General features: G+C 44.7%; 1 protein-coding gene across 1 annotated transcript in view; it reads right to left on the bottom strand.

Moving 5' to 3' along the window:
* The window catches only part of Frem3 (FRAS1 related extracellular matrix 3), a 49,456-nt gene that overhangs the window by 20,560 nt on the left and 11,585 nt on the right, over positions 1–17,311 (bottom strand). The window contains 5 exon segments of the mRNA XM_087900623.1: positions 2,564–2,670; positions 2,884–3,111; positions 6,524–6,669; positions 12,300–12,361; positions 15,348–15,501. Coding sequence (XP_087756749.1) covers positions 2,564–2,670; positions 2,884–3,111; positions 6,524–6,669; positions 12,300–12,361; positions 15,348–15,501 — 697 coding nt within the window.

Raw genomic sequence — 17,311 nt, 5'->3', positions numbered from 1 at the left:
CCCACCAGAGGCCAGACAAGCACCCTGAACCCTAGGCTACTCCAGCCAAAAGACCAGAGAGGAAACAGAAACCAAAGAAGAAAAGATCCATCTAACAAAGACAAACCCCAAAATTGACACCTGATAATCACCGAAACCCAGATGCCTCAACACTGATGTCAGAAGGGAATCAACCACAGCCAGGGCGATACTCACCACAGAGCCCAGCCGGTCTACAGCACCAAGACCTGGGTACCCAACACAGTTGAGTCACAGGAAAATGACCTTAAAAGCAACTTTATGAAGGTGATAGAGGTCCTTAAAGAGGACATGAATAATCTCTTAAAGAATGTCAAGAAAACCAAGAAAAAACAAACAAACAAACATAACAGTTGAAGGAAATGAATAAAACTGTTCAAGACCTGAAACTGGAGATAGAAACAATTAAAAAAAAAAGACAAACTGAGGGAATTCTGGACATGAAAAATCTAGGTAAGCGAAGAGAAACTACAGACACAGGCATCACCAACAGTAGACAGGAGATGGAGGGCAGAATCTCAGGTGTTGAGGATCTCAGGTGTTGCAATAGAAGAAATAGATACACATGCCAAAGAAAATGCTAAATCTAAAAAATTCTAACAAAAAGCATCCAGGAAATCTGGGATACTACGAAAAGACCAAAACTAAGAATAATAGGAATAGAGGAAGGAGAAGAAACACCCCCACAACTCAAAGGCCCAGAAAATATTTTTAATAAACTCAGAGAAGAAAATTTTCCTAACCTAAAAAAGGATAGACATGCATATAAAGGTACAACAAGCTTACAGAACACCAAATAGACTGGACCAGAAAAGAAAGTCTCTTCATCGCGTAATAATCAAAACGCTAAACATGGAGGACAAAGAAAGATTATCAAAAACTGCAAAGGAAAAAGGCTAAGTAACATATAAAGGCAGACACATTACAAATACACATGATTCCCACTGGAGATTCTAAAGCCAGAAAAGCCTGAAGAGATGTGTTGCAGACTACGAGACCATGGGTGCCAGCCTAGACTACTGTATCCAGCAAAACTTTCAATCACCATAGATGGAGAAAACAAGATATTCCATGATAAATTTGAATTTAAACAATATCTATCCACAAATCCAGTTCTACTGAAAGCACTAGAAAAAACTCCAACCCAAGTAGACAGGGGTCAGATTTGGAGACAGCCTACAGGACTGGACAGTGACTGAACCACACATACTGGGTTACCAGGATCAGGGAGATGGTCAGGAGTGCTAGCTACACATGCCTGAGGACCCAAGTTCAAATCCCAGAACCCAATAGAAAAACCTCAGTATAGCCATGAACAACTACAATCTCATCGCTGTGGACCAGACACAGAAGCACACTGGGGCTCGCTGTCCTAGCTCCCTTCAACTAGTGAACGAGGTGGTACTTGATAGAGCAGGACACTTGATATTGTTCTTTTTGGTGTCCATGCGTCCATGGGTGCATGCTATCTCTCTCTCTCACACACACCACACACACACACACACACACACATACACACACACACACACACACACACACACACGCACGCACGCACGCACACTAATCCCCCATAAGTATATAAAAAGCCTCCTAACTCCTAGAACACTGAGCCTAGCTGGCTGAGTCCCAGCTCCACTCTTAGGACAAATAGTGAGGCCTTGACCCAGAACTCTCAGCTTCCATACTTTTTATCCTTTTTTCTCACTTAGGAACAAGTAGAGAAACCCTAAAACACTCTCCTAGCTAATCACACAGGACCTTGAATTTTTTGCCCCCGCTTCCCCACACTGAGCAGCCTTGAGTTTGTCCCTGACACCTTCCCCTTCATCGCCACTGCTTAGTTTTCCTATTCTTCTGCCTGCCTTTGAGTGGCTGCCGAATGCGTGAGGCAGGCTTCCTTGCCCTAGCCAGAACTGAACGGCCTTTTCTTAGTCTGTTTGGGTGGTTTTCATGTATTTCCTCATTTGTTTGGTGCATAATTCTAATCGGTCAGAGAGCATGTATCTAACGGGCAAGATGCAGGAGAGTTAAATTTTCTCTCTGTAGATTTGGCGAAGCCAGGAAGAATGGGAGCGCGCGTCTAGTGGTGTGAGGATGGCGGGGCTCCAGGTCGGAGGATACTTACCATTCCAAGATGAAAGGGAGAAGACGAAAAGACTCGAACTGTTTTACAGTGCTGTTTGGAAGCCATGCAGACCCTTAAGGGTAGAAATGCCTTGCTTGTGTTCCCCGACAGTTCATAGAAACTTCACGCCAGTGTCTCACTTGAGTCTTGCAATACTTAGTGCAACACTGAGACCAGGCCTACTTGTTCCACGGTTGAGCACATTTTTCTCTGCTTGATGGAGAACGACTAACTGGGAGCACTCAGGGCACCTGAGCAGAGTCAGCCAAGGAGAGAAACCACAACCCACGGGTGATGCCTGAGCTTGGTGTCCGACACCCTGCCCTCTGCTCCCCCCACACCCACACCAGTCCCAGCACTGCCACAGCCCCATTCCAACAGCCCTATTCCCACGTGCAGATGCGCCGTGGAGTCTCAGACCTGGACATTTGGAGCAGGTGACCGTGAGCTCCGTCTTACAGGAACCAGAAACTCCCCAACAGCCTCTGCTCGTTTGTATACTGCTTCTGGAATGTAAACTCTTGGTTCTAGAAAAGATGGAGGATGGTGCTTCAGCAGAATTTAAACGTGGTCCCCGGCATTTTAACAGACTCTGTGCGGAAATGGGCAGTCATTGGCCCCCATGTTTTCCACACGATTGTGTCATGTATGAGAAGGGTGTGTATGAGGAATTTATTAAGTGAAAAGCAGGAGAACTGGGTTTGGGAGGCTCCCCCTTTATGAAATTATATGTGTTACACCATCTCCAGGACCCCCAATTTCAGCGGTTGCTCTTTCTGGACACTCCAGCGCAGCCGCCTGAGGTGCTGTTAGGATCTGGAAGGTTTCTGAGGTCTCACGCTTGTTGTCGGGTAGAAGTCCCGCCTCCCACGTGGCTGCCCGCCGGCCAGGACGAACCAGACCTGTTTCGGACGGAGCGCTTCTAAAATCTTTATTTTCTTTCTCAGTCTCGTCTTTGGTTTCAATGCCTGAATAAAAGTCAAAAAACTCAACATGAATCCAAAGAAATATTTTCTCTTCAACGTGGTTTCTGTTGTTGGCAAAAATCAATAACATAGTTATTGCTTCTTCCTAATGTCCCCAAAAGGTCTTTGTGAGCATCGTTCCCAGCTCAAAGAGTAAGCAACAGCGAACTGAATTGAGGGAAGCAGGACGGAAGGTGGGGTGTGGCTCAGTGGTAGCAGCTGCTAAGTCTGCGCCAGGCCCCGAGTTCCACTGCACAAAGACAATGTACTGTCCGAAAGTACAAAGGAGAAATGAAAGAACAGACGCGAAAGGGTTTATTTCAGCACATATTGACCCATGACCTCTCATTGGTCAAATGCTGGGAATTTGAAGATTAGTGAGAAACAGTTCCAGCCCCTAGAAATCTCACTGTTTAAATAGAACACACTAGAATATGGGCTCTGAGAGGCTTGGGTTGCTATTCATCAATGAGTGTAATTATGCTTGGTGCATAAGAAGTCCTCAATAAAGAACATATTATGAAAATTCCAATTTCTGTTGTCTTTGAGTAACTCATCTATCAATCTATCATCTATCTATCTATCTATCTATCTATCTATCTATCTATCTATCTATCTATCTATCTATCTATCTTTTTGAGACAGTGCCTCACATAGTTCGGTCCAGGCTGGCATCTTCCATTTCTCTGTGTAGCTGATTTTAAGTTTGAACTTCTGATCCTCTTGTGTCCCTCTCCCAGGTTCTAGGATTATGGCATGGATCACCACACTCGGTTTTGTTCAGTGCAGTGAGTCCAGGCCAGAACTTCCCACATGCCTTGCCAGCTGAGCAAACCGCCCCCACCCCCCCAATGCTCAGCCTGCTCAGTGACTTTTGACTGTGAGAGAATTTTAGTAGTTTTCTGTTGTGGACTATTAGTTTGAGATGTGTTACATTCATTTATGCTGTGGGATATCTGCTCAATGATGCAAAGGGTGTGGATTGTTTATGCTGCATTTGTTTAACTCTGTGAAGCTGTGCTACTTTGCCTGTCTGAAACACCTGATTGGTCTAATAGCAAGGCAGGGGAGAGACATAGGCGGGGCCGGCATGAAGAGAGAAAAAAGACAAAAGGGGAGGAGCAAGAAGAAAGAGAAGGAGAGGAAGACCCCAGGGTCTGTCACCCAGCCACACAGCCAGTCATGAAGAAGGAAAGAAGGGACATAGAACAGAGAAAGGTAAGAGTCTAGAGGCAAAATGTAGATGGAATAATTTAAGCTAAAAAAAAAAGGGGTTAGAAATGAGCCAAGCTAAGACTGGGCATTCATAAGTAAAAATGAATCTCTGTGTATTTATTGGAGAGCTGGGTGATGGACCCCCAAAGAGTAAAAAATAGAAAAATAGTACAAAACAAATGTTGCAGTTTTCCAGACAGTTAGACCCACGCCAATGAAGATGGAGGAATGGGTACTGGAGTTCTGTCATCAACAGCAACCAAATCAAGTCAGCACTGTGTAAACCGGCCAGTGCAGTCAGTCACAGTAGCGAAGAATCATGAGAGTAAACAGTCTCCTTGTCCTGTGCACTGTCAGGCGTGTTTCTCTGAGCCTTCATAGCAGCGTGTGGGTGGTGCAAGAAGAGAGATGAAGAGAGATGTCATAAACCGAGGTCCTGAGCGGGAAGATTTGCAAACGTTTGCGGGAAACCCCATTTATTTCATTTATTTAATTTTTTATTTTATGTGCGTTGTTGTTCTGTTTGTATGATTTTTGTCAGATCCCCTGGAACAGTAGTTACAGACAGTTGTAAACTGCCATGTGGGTGCAGGAAATTGAACCCAGGTCTTCTGGAAGAGTAGCCAGTGCTCTTAACTGTTGAGCCATCTCTCCAGCCCCTATATTTATTTATTTATTTGAGATAGCATCTCTCTCCATAGCCCTGGCTGTCCTGGAACTCGCTCTATAGACCAGGCTGGCCTCAGACTCACAGAGATCCCCCTGCCTCTGTCTCCTGAGTGCTGGGATTAAAGCTGTGTCCTACCGCATCCAGCTAATTTTTTTCAATAAAAAATAAAATTGTATATCCAATTAAAAAAATTTCGAATCTGTAGCTGTTTGAGTGTGTGAAATTAAATACAATAAGATGATCTTTGTAGATGATACCAGGTCTGGTGCAAAATTGAGATTAATAGCAGTTGGTATAATTCTCTGCTTCCTTGTCAAATTATCTGAAACTTAGCGACGATAACCCCCAGCTATAAAGCACGGAAATCACTTCTTGGGTTGGAGAGCTAGTCTTGTCCCGTAACCCTGTGAAAGAAAAGCTGAACTCAGGGATGTGATTCAGTGGGTAAGGTGCTTGCAGAGAAGCATGAACGGCTGTGTCCAGGTCCACAGCATGCGTGGAAAAGCCAGACACTGTGTGCAGTGTTCCCCCAGTGCTGGGGGTGGGGGGCTGGGATGAGTGGATCCCTGGCACCTGCTGCCTAGCCAGTCTAGCTGAACTGATGAGCCCTGGGTTGAGCGTGAGAGATTCCCTCAAAAGATAAAGTGCAGATTGAAAGAAGATACCTGGTGCTGAACCCTGGCCTCCATATGCAAGTGCAATTCTTGTACACTCATGCATGACCCATACACAAGCATGCATGCACACACACAGAGCTACATACATATAATTTGGTAGCTGAGAATGACTGCCCAGTATTTAGAAGCACACCCTCGGCCATGTGTTGGAAGTAGACACTGCAAGGAGCGTGAGCGACCTCTACAGCGGAGTCCTGGAAGGAGAAGAAGGTGGCACCATTGCAGAGATGAAGCAGGAATGTGGCTTCTTGCTCAGTACTTCAGGGGGTATCGTCAGTGTGTTGCAGGGATAAAGCGCAGACACCACTACTCTCAAGGAGTTTTCCGTGTATGGGGACATACACGGATGAACAGATGGTTTCACCTCTGTCTGATAAAACCATGGGATAATAATAGTGGCTATCATTTGAGGATCATTCTAAATTCGTGTTGTGGCTCAGCTGTCAACATGCTATGAGGTAGGGAAGCTGCACACTGCTCCAGGTGGCGCAGGGACAGGAAGCCGACTTCAATGTTTGGTTCTTTCTTCTCGAACCAGTTTTCTATTGGCAGCCCCTGGTCTGGGCTGGGCTGGGGACTGTCGGGAGGGTAGGAAATGTCTTAATTTTCCATGAGTTTTTTTGAGTAATAGAAAAGAAAAAGAATACAATCTGTTAGAAAATGGAAAAGAAGCAGAAAGCAATCAAAGCGCATCAGGTTATAGCTCACACAACACAATTTTCCTCTAACTTTTGTGGGTATTTCCATCAAACCAGATACTGGCACTTCTTCAATCTACTTTCTTGTGACTATTTTAAGCTCACATTTCATATTTCCATGTCCTTTTGCTGACAACCAATCCCAAACTGCTTACTGATGAAGGGTGAGCTTCCAAGGTATCCCTGTCATGTGAAGGTCACTTCGAAGAACATGGAGTCTTCATCTACAATGTAGCACTCTTTTTTCAAAAAAATCCATGCCCAGGTTAGATGAAAAGCTGATTTGTTAGTTTGTTTCCTTCTGTAATGGACAGAAGACATCGGCAGAAGTGACGAAAAAAATAACACTCAGGGCACACACTTACTTATTATTTCCTATAGAGAAGAAAGGGTCTTTGGTTTTCTAGAGAACATGGTTAAGTGATTTTCCACACGTGGGTAGTAACCATCACAGGGGTTGCATAGCGGATGGCCTGCATATCAGATATTTACATTAAGACTCATATAACAGTGGCAAAATTACATCTATGAAGTAGCAATGAAAGAAAATTCATGGTTGGGGTCGCCATGATGTGAGGATCTGTACCAAAGGACTGCAGCATCAGGAAGGTTGAGAACCAAAGACTTAGAGAAACAGTTCTACAAGTCGTTAGGCACAAATTAGATATTCAATACATGCCAGTTATTTTCATCAGGATTTTATTTATTTACTTATTTTTAATTTTTAATTTGTGCATGTGTGCACGCATGTGTGCATGTGCATGTGTATGTGTTTGAGTATGTGCACATGGATGAAGGTGCCAGTGGAGGCCAGTGGGTGCCAGTGGAGGGCATCAAAGCACATGTTGCTGGAGTTACATGCTATTGTGAGCTTCTCAACTTTCAGCATGGTTTTAAAGGAGCACAGACTTGATTTATGCCAGGCTACCCACTCCTGGTTTAATTTACCTTTTACTAATAGCTGGATTATTTGTATTTTAAAATTTCTGCTAGCTTTAAGAACAGCCTCTACTTTTGTCATGACGTCTTAATTCAAGGCATTCACCGGCTTCTCTCTGCCCAGTAGCCAACCAAAGCAATGCTATTTATTATGCTATAATGTTAGTTAGCCTAGTCCTTGAGCAAGATCAGTAAATGTCATAGTGTCCCTCCCTCAGGCTGAGCTTTATCAGTCTCTGGCCTGATATCTAAGGCAAGCTGTTGCTTGCTGCAAGCCCGTGATCACTGTTGGATTGCCCTTCAGTTTCCTCCCAGAGCAATGAGAAACAGGCAGCATGGACAAATAGAGCCTGTGTGGCGAGACCGCCAGTGGACGCTTGCGCCAGCTGTGTTGGGAGGAAGAGGCTAGATGAAGCCAAGAGGTGAGGCTCATCTTTAGGTATTTGGAGGCTGTTGTCATTAGCATTGCTAAATAATGATGGCCTCGGAAATAACGAAACAGATACCTAAGAAACAGTTTGACAGAACTTCAATGTAAAGATAAATGTCGCCAGTACATGCAATGAGACACCGTGAAGAAAAACAAAAACTAGTCATGAAATAAAAAAATCCAAGTGGTAACAGAGCATACAAAGCCCCCCTCCCCTGAGGTGAGTGACCCCTCCCCTGTTATATTGGTCATATCCCACAGACTGGCCTTAAATATGCACCCTTTGAAAGATGTTAAAGACATTATAACATCTGAATTAAATATGGACTTTTGTCAAGGACAGTATTTGATGCTGGAACTGGTTTATCCACAGTGCCACCTTTATGAGGTGGGACCTCGCTGAGCCGTGTCTTTCTCTGTAGACTCCCACTGTGATCCTCTTGGCCTGGCTGAGGCTCCCAGATCAACAGGTGGACTGGCAGTGACTGCAGCCTCGAATGCTGTGACCCATAGTAAACTTTTCTTCTATTTATATTGATTTTGTCAGGTGCTGTGTTACAGTAAAGAAAAGCTGACTCACACAACTGTTACGGTAACGAAGGAGATATAGTTCTAGCTTCCTGAAGTGTGGATGGCTGCCGTGTGTGTTTGGGTAATTCCAGAGAGCTGATTAGCATATATTTTGGTGGGGGAATTGAGGTATCCTCCTCCTTTCACAGTGTATAGGTCAGACCTATACCCGCCGGAGAACCTGAAGTCCTTTCCAGCCCAGGGAAAGTTACGTTAATCCTTACCTGATCTCATGTTCCAATTGCTGACCTCAATGACACAGTCCAAAATACATACAAACTTCAGAGTACGTTTAAGGAGCTTAGGTTGTGAATGCGGGTTGTGACAGGACACACTGTGTCAGCCCCTTCTCTGAAACAGAGCTCAGGTCACCAGGGAAACACCCTGTAAGCCTTGGGGTCCATGTCTGCAGTTGGACACTGACTATAGAATCAGGAGACCTCATATGTCACCAAGAAACCTCACTGCAGTAGCCAAGCCAGAGTCTCCAGAGAAACACTCATGAAAATAAACTGCAGACTAGCCAGCCAGCCAGTGGTGGCAGTGCACACCTTTAATCCTAGCACATGGGAGGCAGAGGCAGGTGGATCACTGTGAGTTCGAGGCCAGCCTGGTCTGCAGAGTGAGTTCTAGGACAGACTCCAAAGCTACACAGGGAAACCCTGTCTCCAAAAACCAATCAACAACAACAACAACAGCAACAACAAAATACCTCGGACCTGCTGGAGCGGCCTTTCTAGAGAGGCTGCTTCTCTCAGCTGAGTGGCTACACCTTTATACATTTGGAACTCATTCTGGGCCTAATTTATCTCATTGTAAATTTACCCCATTTATCAGGTGTATATGTATCCTGTTAGACTTTGTGGTGTTATTCTTCCTCTTTAAACATTGTGAATCTAAGAAAACTTCTCTCTGTATGGCAACAAACCATATTTATGAAGTCATTCTTAGATCAGTTCTTCACTTCCACGTGACTCAACAGGGCACAAAATGCTAATTCTTTCCTCTTGCAGTGATGGGAAAGTGGTCAGGGCCTTGAGTCTTCTAGGCAAGTCCTCTACCACTGAACTACAGCCCTGTGCACAGTGAGACTCATGTGTTCACAACTGTCTCTTGTCAGGTGGAGAAATGTGAGAAAAAAAGTATCAAGTATTTATCCAAGTATGATATTCAGTAGCATATTTTATACAGGTATCAAATTATCATATTTTATACTGTAAATACATGGAAATATCACTTAGCAAAAAACAAAAACAAAAACAAAAAAAACCCCAAAACAACAAACCTCTACTTACTGTATCCAGGAAGACTTAATACTACCTGATTTACTAAGTTACTTAGTAAATCAGTTACTTAGTAAATCTTAGTTACTAAGTCTTATTGCAGAAATAAAGTTTCCTTTAAAAGTATAAGACTTTGGAATTAAAATAAAAAAAAATTGGGACAGCAGCACTATGGACAAGGCTGACCTGAGTTCAATACCCAGAACCCACAGAGGAGGGGCCCTACTTCAACAAGTGGTCCTATGACCTGCTCATGTGTGCTCACATGTGCTCACATGTAGAAGGAAGGTGCGGGCTGCATTCCTGCCCAGATCCCGGCTAACTTTTCCTGAAATAATTACATGAAAAACCGTATTCTTTTAAACACTGCCTGGCCCATTAGCTCTAGCCTCTTATTGGCTAACTCTCACATCTTGATTAACCCATTTCTAATAATCTGTGTAGCACCACGAGGTGGTGGCTTACCGGGAAGATTCTAACCTGTGTCCATCTTGGGCCGGAGCTTCATGGCGTCTGCCACATTGCCTTCTTCCCAGAATTCTGTTCTGTCTACTCTGCCCACCTAATCTCTGACCTATCAGGCCAAGTAGTTTCTATATTATTTAACCAATGAAAGCAACACATAGAAAGAAGACCCACCTACATCACTCACATGTGCTGGGAATGTAATGATGTGGTATACACAGAGTAGAAAAAGAATGCAAACATTAAAATGTAGAAATGCATTATAAAAAAACAGAGAAAAACTTGAAAACTATATTTAATAAATTATGACTTACAAATAGGCAAAATTAAATACCAAATGATAAATTAACAGCTGTTGTCAAATATGTTTAAGACTGAATATTTTGGGGAAAATATTTGGGATGCTTAACAATTAAAGTGAATACTTCTTGTCACATCCTTACGTTTTCTGATACTCGATGATATTCAAATAGCTTGAACTGTCCTAAGAATTTCACTTCTGTATCTCTGGTCATAACACAGCTTAACATGCATTTAAATTCATTTGCAGCTTATTGTTGTGAATTTGGGACTATAACCTGGAGCGGACAGCTGTTGCATAGTGCGTATCACTTAGGAAACATCCCACAGTGCCTCATGGGATCCAGTCCTCTAAGTTATGCCTTGATATGCACAGTTGCATGGTCTCGGATGAAAAAGTATGTCTTTTTTTTTTTTTCCCAAACAGCTATAAATTTAGGTAGGAGAAACCTGAGAAAGAGAAGTTTGCAAATGAAGGAAGGGAAAGCATGTCCTGTCTCCATTTACTTCCCATGGTCATTGCCCTAGTGTTGGGAACTGGAGGTGACAGAGTCCTAAGTGCGCCTGGCTGGATACGTCATGCCACCCCTCCCCCCAGACAGGGTGATCTTCCAGGTGGCTGCCATTTCTCGGACTTTGGTTTAATTCACATGTATTCAAGTATTCTGTAGGTCAGCCCTATTCTCCCCCTCAGTGCTTCAGGGTGCTGGGAGAGAGAGGCTCCAACACCTCAGGCAGCATTCTGCTCCAGAGATGGTAGGCTATTCTTGTGTAACTACACATTGAGGTTTTCTTTTTCTTTCTTTCTTTTTTTTTTTTAAAAAGATTTTATTTATTATGTATACAACATTCTGCCTTCACATATGCCTGCACACCAGAAGAGGGCGCCAGATCTCATTACAGATGGTTGTGAGCCACCATGTGGTTGCTGGAAATTGAACTCAGATCCTTTGGAAGAACAGTCAGTGCTCTTAACCTCTGAGCCATCTCTCCAGCCCCACATTGAGGTTTTCAGAAAGAAGTAAAAACTTCCTGAAACTGAAGACTGCCCAAAGCTGGGGTCCCGCAACTGCTTCTCTGCTTATACTGACCTAAGCTGAATGATACAGTGTAAGGCTTTGCTCCTGGGAGACTCTTGGGTGTGAGTGCCTCGGGAAGAGGGTGAGGTCGCAGGCATCGAGACTTCCGGCTCTAACCCAGTAACAGGGTCTGTTTGGGTGTCTCCAAACTGTATTAATGATGTATTCGACTCTCCATTTTGGGGATAAAAACACAACATGTGCTCCTACACACAATGCACGTGTTTTGTCCCTCTGCTCAGTTCTTAAAACAGTTACACAATGTAAGATGGGTGGACGCTGAAAGAGATCCCAGGTTCTCTTAGATTATTTAGCATGGCTCAATAGAGGCATCACTCGCCTTGGACAGAAAATAAAGGCACCTGAAGAAATCTCAAAACAATCTTAGAGAATTAAATAAAATATATTTCAAGATTGTGTTAGCAGTTTTCAATATATAAGAGTGCAGAAACACAGATTTCATTTAACACGTGGGCCAGCATGGCCCAGCTTCATTGTCAGCTTGGCAAGAGATGCTTAGGTCATTGCTAAAGCACATTCTGTCTATGTCTGTTTCTCCCCCTTCTTTCCCCCTTCTCCTTCTCCCTTCACATGTGTGAATACCCATGCACACACATTTGTACATACACAAACATGTACACACAACAACCAGTTTTTTCTATGAGAATTCTGTGTTGAGATTGTACCTTTGTACAATCAAAGATGTTGAGAGTTGCAGATGTTGCAGAGAGCTTTGCATTCTGGGAGTTCTAAACTTGCAGAGATGTGAACTGGAGGAGAGGATGGGTCACCTGCGCAGACCACAGAAGCAGACCAGCTTTTGCAGAAGAGGCCGGTACACAAGTGAACAAACCATAGGGAATACCTGAGCTCCTCTGCCTCTGCCCCCAGAGCGCTGGGGTTGAAGATGTGTGCCAACATGCCTGGCTAGATATCAGCAGTTTTACATAGATGAACTTGGCATCTATGTAAGTGACAAGATGTGGCATGCAGTGCTGGCCTCAGAGGGAGGAGACTAGACTGGAGTCTCAGCAATGCCACTAACTAGATAGGCCGTGTGAGTAACTTGTTCTTGTGACCTCAGTGTCTCTCCCCGGGGAGGAAGAAGAATTACGTCTTTTCTGAACTCCTTTTCAGGGTTAATCCCCAATATTTTTTCTGCACACCTTAGCGTGTGTCCCTGCTGTTAGCAGCAGGAAAACATGAGTTTATGTTCCCCTTTTAAACAAATTATATTACTTAGTGTAAATCCAAGGGAACTTGACAGATTAAGCGTGAACTTTAAACTCTCTGGTGGTCTGAGCCTGAATCAGGAGAACAAACTCTCGGGAAGGCACACGCTGCCCGAATCGTGCAGTCTCGCTCCCGACTACGCGATGTTACCATGTCCTTCTATCTTCTGTGAAACCCAAACAACTGCTGTGAATATCAGGAGCGAGTGAGCTCGACATTTGACAAATTACATGCCTGTGGCTCTGTGACCATGCCTCGGTCCAGGTCACAGAGCTAGTAAAACAAATGAAAAGCTATGCGAAGCCTACCAATCACAGGGCTTCTTCTCCAGCATCGGCTGTGTCTCTTACTGCTCCTGCTCAGAAGTAGGCAACTCGCCTGTCCACAGTGTGAGTTTGTGGCCTTGAGCATTCATGCATCTGGTCGTTGAAGATGCTTCCCTGGGTTGTATCTTATCTGTCACTTACCAGTGTGTTGGCGCCGTCCCAGACTACAGCTGTCTGGGTGTTGATCTCTTTCTTGCTATGGAGTTGATTACAGGTTTCTTTTCATGTTAGTGCCCATAGCCACATAGTCAAGTCATTGGTGATTAATAGGTCTCCAATAAGTACCTGTGTGATGGCTGAACCCCTCTTGGAAAACCTGGCGTACATGTGGATAAAACTGCAGCATGGGCATCTCTAGTAACTTAGCCTATGTGTAGTTTATGCACACATTGTTTATACTGATTTACCGCACAGCAAATAATGGTTACAATTTCCTAGTAACATAATAGAATGCAGTCAAGTTTTATTTCAATTGACAACAGAGCGGTATCCACAGCCAAACTTTTGGATGTTTTAGCTTCTAAAACGTGTTGTGTGAACAGTCACGCAGTGGGGATTTTCAAGTTTGAGGGTCTTGTTCTAGAGAACTCTTTTAAAGAGTTAATTTGTGTGTGTATGTATGTCTATGTGTGGGCGTGTGCACATGAATGTTCTTGTAGGAGCCACAAGAGGGATTTGGATCTCCCGGAGTCATAGGTGGTTATAAGACCCTTGATATGGATTCTGGAAATGAACTCGGGTCCTCAGCGAGGGCAGTGCACACTATTGACTGCCAAGCCATCTCTCCAACACTTGGAGAAATCTTTAAAAGACAATTAAAGTAATACTTTGATTGTCCATAATATATAATATTTCACTGTTTTTTCTTTTTCGGACATTTTATAAGCTGGTCATGTCATCCTGGTCATACAGGCTTATATCTGACTGGCATTTGAAGAGTACGAGGGTTTATTATGAATATTTGCTGAAAAGCCACTCTACACTGTGTGCCTTAGGAAGGTCGAGTTCCTTCCAGAATAAAGACTTCAATTTCTTTTTGAGTGTCCAACACATGAGATGGTCACCAATGAGTGTGTACTGATGTCAGCAACTGGGGACTCTGGGCGAAAAATCCAAAATTAATTATAGTGGTAGGGAACGGGGTAATGGGCAGAGAAGGCGTGCAGGCAGAGGCAGGGACAGGAAGCTGATGGTCACATCGATTCCACCTTCAGGAAGAAGAGGGTGAGCAGGAAGAGGGGCTGGTCCCCAGTGACCTGCTTCCTCCAATGAGGCTCTGCCTCCTGGAGATTCTACAACCTTCCTAAACAATACCACTTACCAGGGACCAAGAACTGGAAGATGTGAGCCTAAGAGGGACATTTTGCATTCAAATGTTGGGGATATTTCTTAACATTAGCTTTCACCAGAACATTCCAGGCTCTTTGGGAATATGGATGCCAGGGGCTGGGGTGAAGCCTCTACCTGAACATTCCAGACTCTTTGGGTATATGGATGCCAGGGGCTGGGGTGAAGCTTCCACCAAAACACTAATGTCAATCTTTTGACTGTAGACTCATAGGGTCCTGCTCAGAAAGCAGCACGTTATTATAATAATTATTTATTTTTATTTTCGTTGCATTGGTGTTTTGCCTCCATATATGTCTGTGTGAGTGTATCAGATCTTGGAGTTACAGACAGTTGTTGGCTGCCATGTGGGTGCTGGGAATTGAACCTGGGTCCTCTGGAAGAGCAGCCAGTGAGCTTAACCACGGAGCCATCTCTCCAGCCCCAAATTGTACATTTTAATGGACAAATTGGTGGTTTGAATGAAAATTGTCCCCTCCCCCCCCCCCCGCCGTTTCGTATATTTGAGTACTTGGTCTACCGTTGGTTGAACTGTTTGGGAAGGATTAGGCGGTGTGGTCTTGTTGGAGGAGGTGTGGGCTTTGAGGTTTCAAAGTCTGTGTTGTTCCCAGCTGGCTCTCTTTCTCTCAGCCTCACGGCTGTTGATCAACATGTAAGCTCTTAGCTGTTGCCCCAGTACCAAGTGGGCCTGCCCTCTGCCGCACTTCCTTTCATGATAAAGCCCAGTGAACTCCTTTGTAGCCAGCCTCAGCCATGGCGTCTTAGCATAGCAATAGAAAACCAAGTGAGACACATTGCGTGGTATATGAATTGTATCTCAGTAAAGCCGTTAAGAAAGAAATCTATGGTAAACTAACAAAATACCAGACTAATGATGAAGGTGCTTTGGCATCTCTATAATGTCTGTAAGCTGCTATTTCTACAGCTACATAGCGACAGGCTGCTGAGACTCCACCCCAATCCGCAGGCAGGGAGCCAGGCCAGCTCTCTCTGGAGACCACACCCACCTGTGTCTGTGTCTGTGTCAGTTCTGGAGCACCGGCACTGCCAACGGCACTGCCTCGCTGCAGCCACCAGGGGGCAGAGCCAGCGTCCCGGAATGTGGTGGCCAGCAGGGGCAGGACCAGCTCTTCCTTGCCCACACCAGTGGGGCCAGCTCTCCTGCCGTGGTGGCCATTGAGGGGGCAGAGCTAGCTCTCCCAGGGCTAGTAGGGGTGTGGATCCAGCTTGGCACGGACATCAAATCAACACTGGCCCTGGAACATCACTGTGGTTTTAGGCAGCAGTCCAGACAGCGAGTATCTGAATGGCCTTTGATGGCAACACGGGCCGGACATCAACAAATGTCAGCTGCAGTAGGGTCTCAGACCCAGATGCGGCGCTCGGAGGCTGCACAGGCCCAGACGTGGCTCCGCCAGGCGGCAGTGCAGGCCTCTCACATCGGCTGTTCCTCATCGACCTCTCTCTCCACAGCCCTTGAACTGCTTCGCTTCTCTTTCTCTTCCGTTTCTCCACCACATATTTGGCCACCAAAGTGGCGCCCCTCGAGAGGTCTAACCAACCATGGCATCTAGGTGGCACAGGCAGGTGGGCCTCTCTGAATCTGTATTTTTGTATAAATATTTAAAAATAGTCAAATTGCCCCCCTCCTCTTTTTGAGACAAGATTTCACGGAGGTCAGGCTTGCCTCAGGTTATGTAATCGAGGATGATCTTGAACTTCTGATTCCCTCGCTTTCACCTCCCAAGTGCTGGGATTACAGGCATGTGCCACCACACCTAGTTTATATGGGGTTGAGGAGTGAGCCCCAGGTCTCATGCATGCTAGACAAACCCGCTACCAACTGAGCTACCTAGTCCAAAGGGTTCATTTTTCTAAAACCTCTCTGCACAATGTAAAACAAGTTCCAAGTAGGAACTGGTTCTCTGTTTTTACCATGTGGGTTCCAGGAACTGAATTTAGGCTGTTGGTCTTCGGGACAACTGACCTCATTCACTGACCCAATTCTGTGATTTTCCTAATCCTTCCTTCCACATCTCTGCCGAAAATGTTTGTGCACCAAATCACAGCAATGCCAGCCATTCCAGTCAACACCTTTGACATCTTCTCTCTCTCTCTCTCTCTCTCTCTCTCTCTCTCTCTCTCTCTCTCTCTCTTTCTCTCTCTTTTTCGGTGTTTTGAGGCAGGGTTTCTCTTTAGCTTTGGAGCTTGTCCAGGAACTCGCTCTGTAGACCAGGCTGGCCTCAAACTCACAGAGATCCCCCTACCTCTGCCTGCCAAATGCTGGGATTAAAGGCGTGCACCACCACTGCCCTATGACATCTGCTTCCTTCATCCACGAGATGGGGATGATATGAATTCACGACAGTGCTGTGGGGAGTGACGAGGAGGGAGGCGGCTCTGCTATGCCACCTTCAATGAAGCAGTTTAGTGACGGCTGAGTCTGAATTTGGCAATGAGGTAATGACCTCAAGGAGAAACAAATGCGCTAACCAGCCATTCCAAGTGAATAAAACATTTTAGAGAGCTGTATACATGTCCATCCTCATATAGTAACATATATCAGCAATGCACATGTGCATGCTTGATTTGTGTAAATTGTTTCCTAGAGTACATAACACATACATGGGATTTAGGACTTAGTCTTATTGCAGTGTGTTGTTTATCCTGAAGTGATTATTATTGCTATCACCATCATCATTTTTGAGACCAGGTGTCACGATGTAGCTCAGTCTGACCTCTAACTCATGACTTTACTGCGCAGGCTCCTGAGGACATGGGTCTGTGACACTATGCTTGACCCTGAAGTCACTTGGGAGCTTGCTTTATGAGGCACAATGAGAACAATTTTGACTTTTTCAAGAAATAAGTTCTCTTCTCAAGGAGTAACATACTCCTCAATTGATGTGTGCCATACCCAGGATATTTAGAAACTGAGAAGGGAAAGCAGAGACCCACAATAAGGCCATGT

This window comes from Myodes glareolus, chromosome 22 (assembly GCF_982192425.1).
Source record: "Myodes glareolus chromosome 22, mMyoGla1.1, whole genome shotgun sequence".
NCBI classification, from domain to species: Eukaryota; Metazoa; Chordata; class Mammalia; order Rodentia; family Cricetidae; genus Myodes; species Myodes glareolus.
Note: the sequence above shows the minus strand (reverse complement) of the source record. Positions and strands in the feature narration are given on the sequence as shown.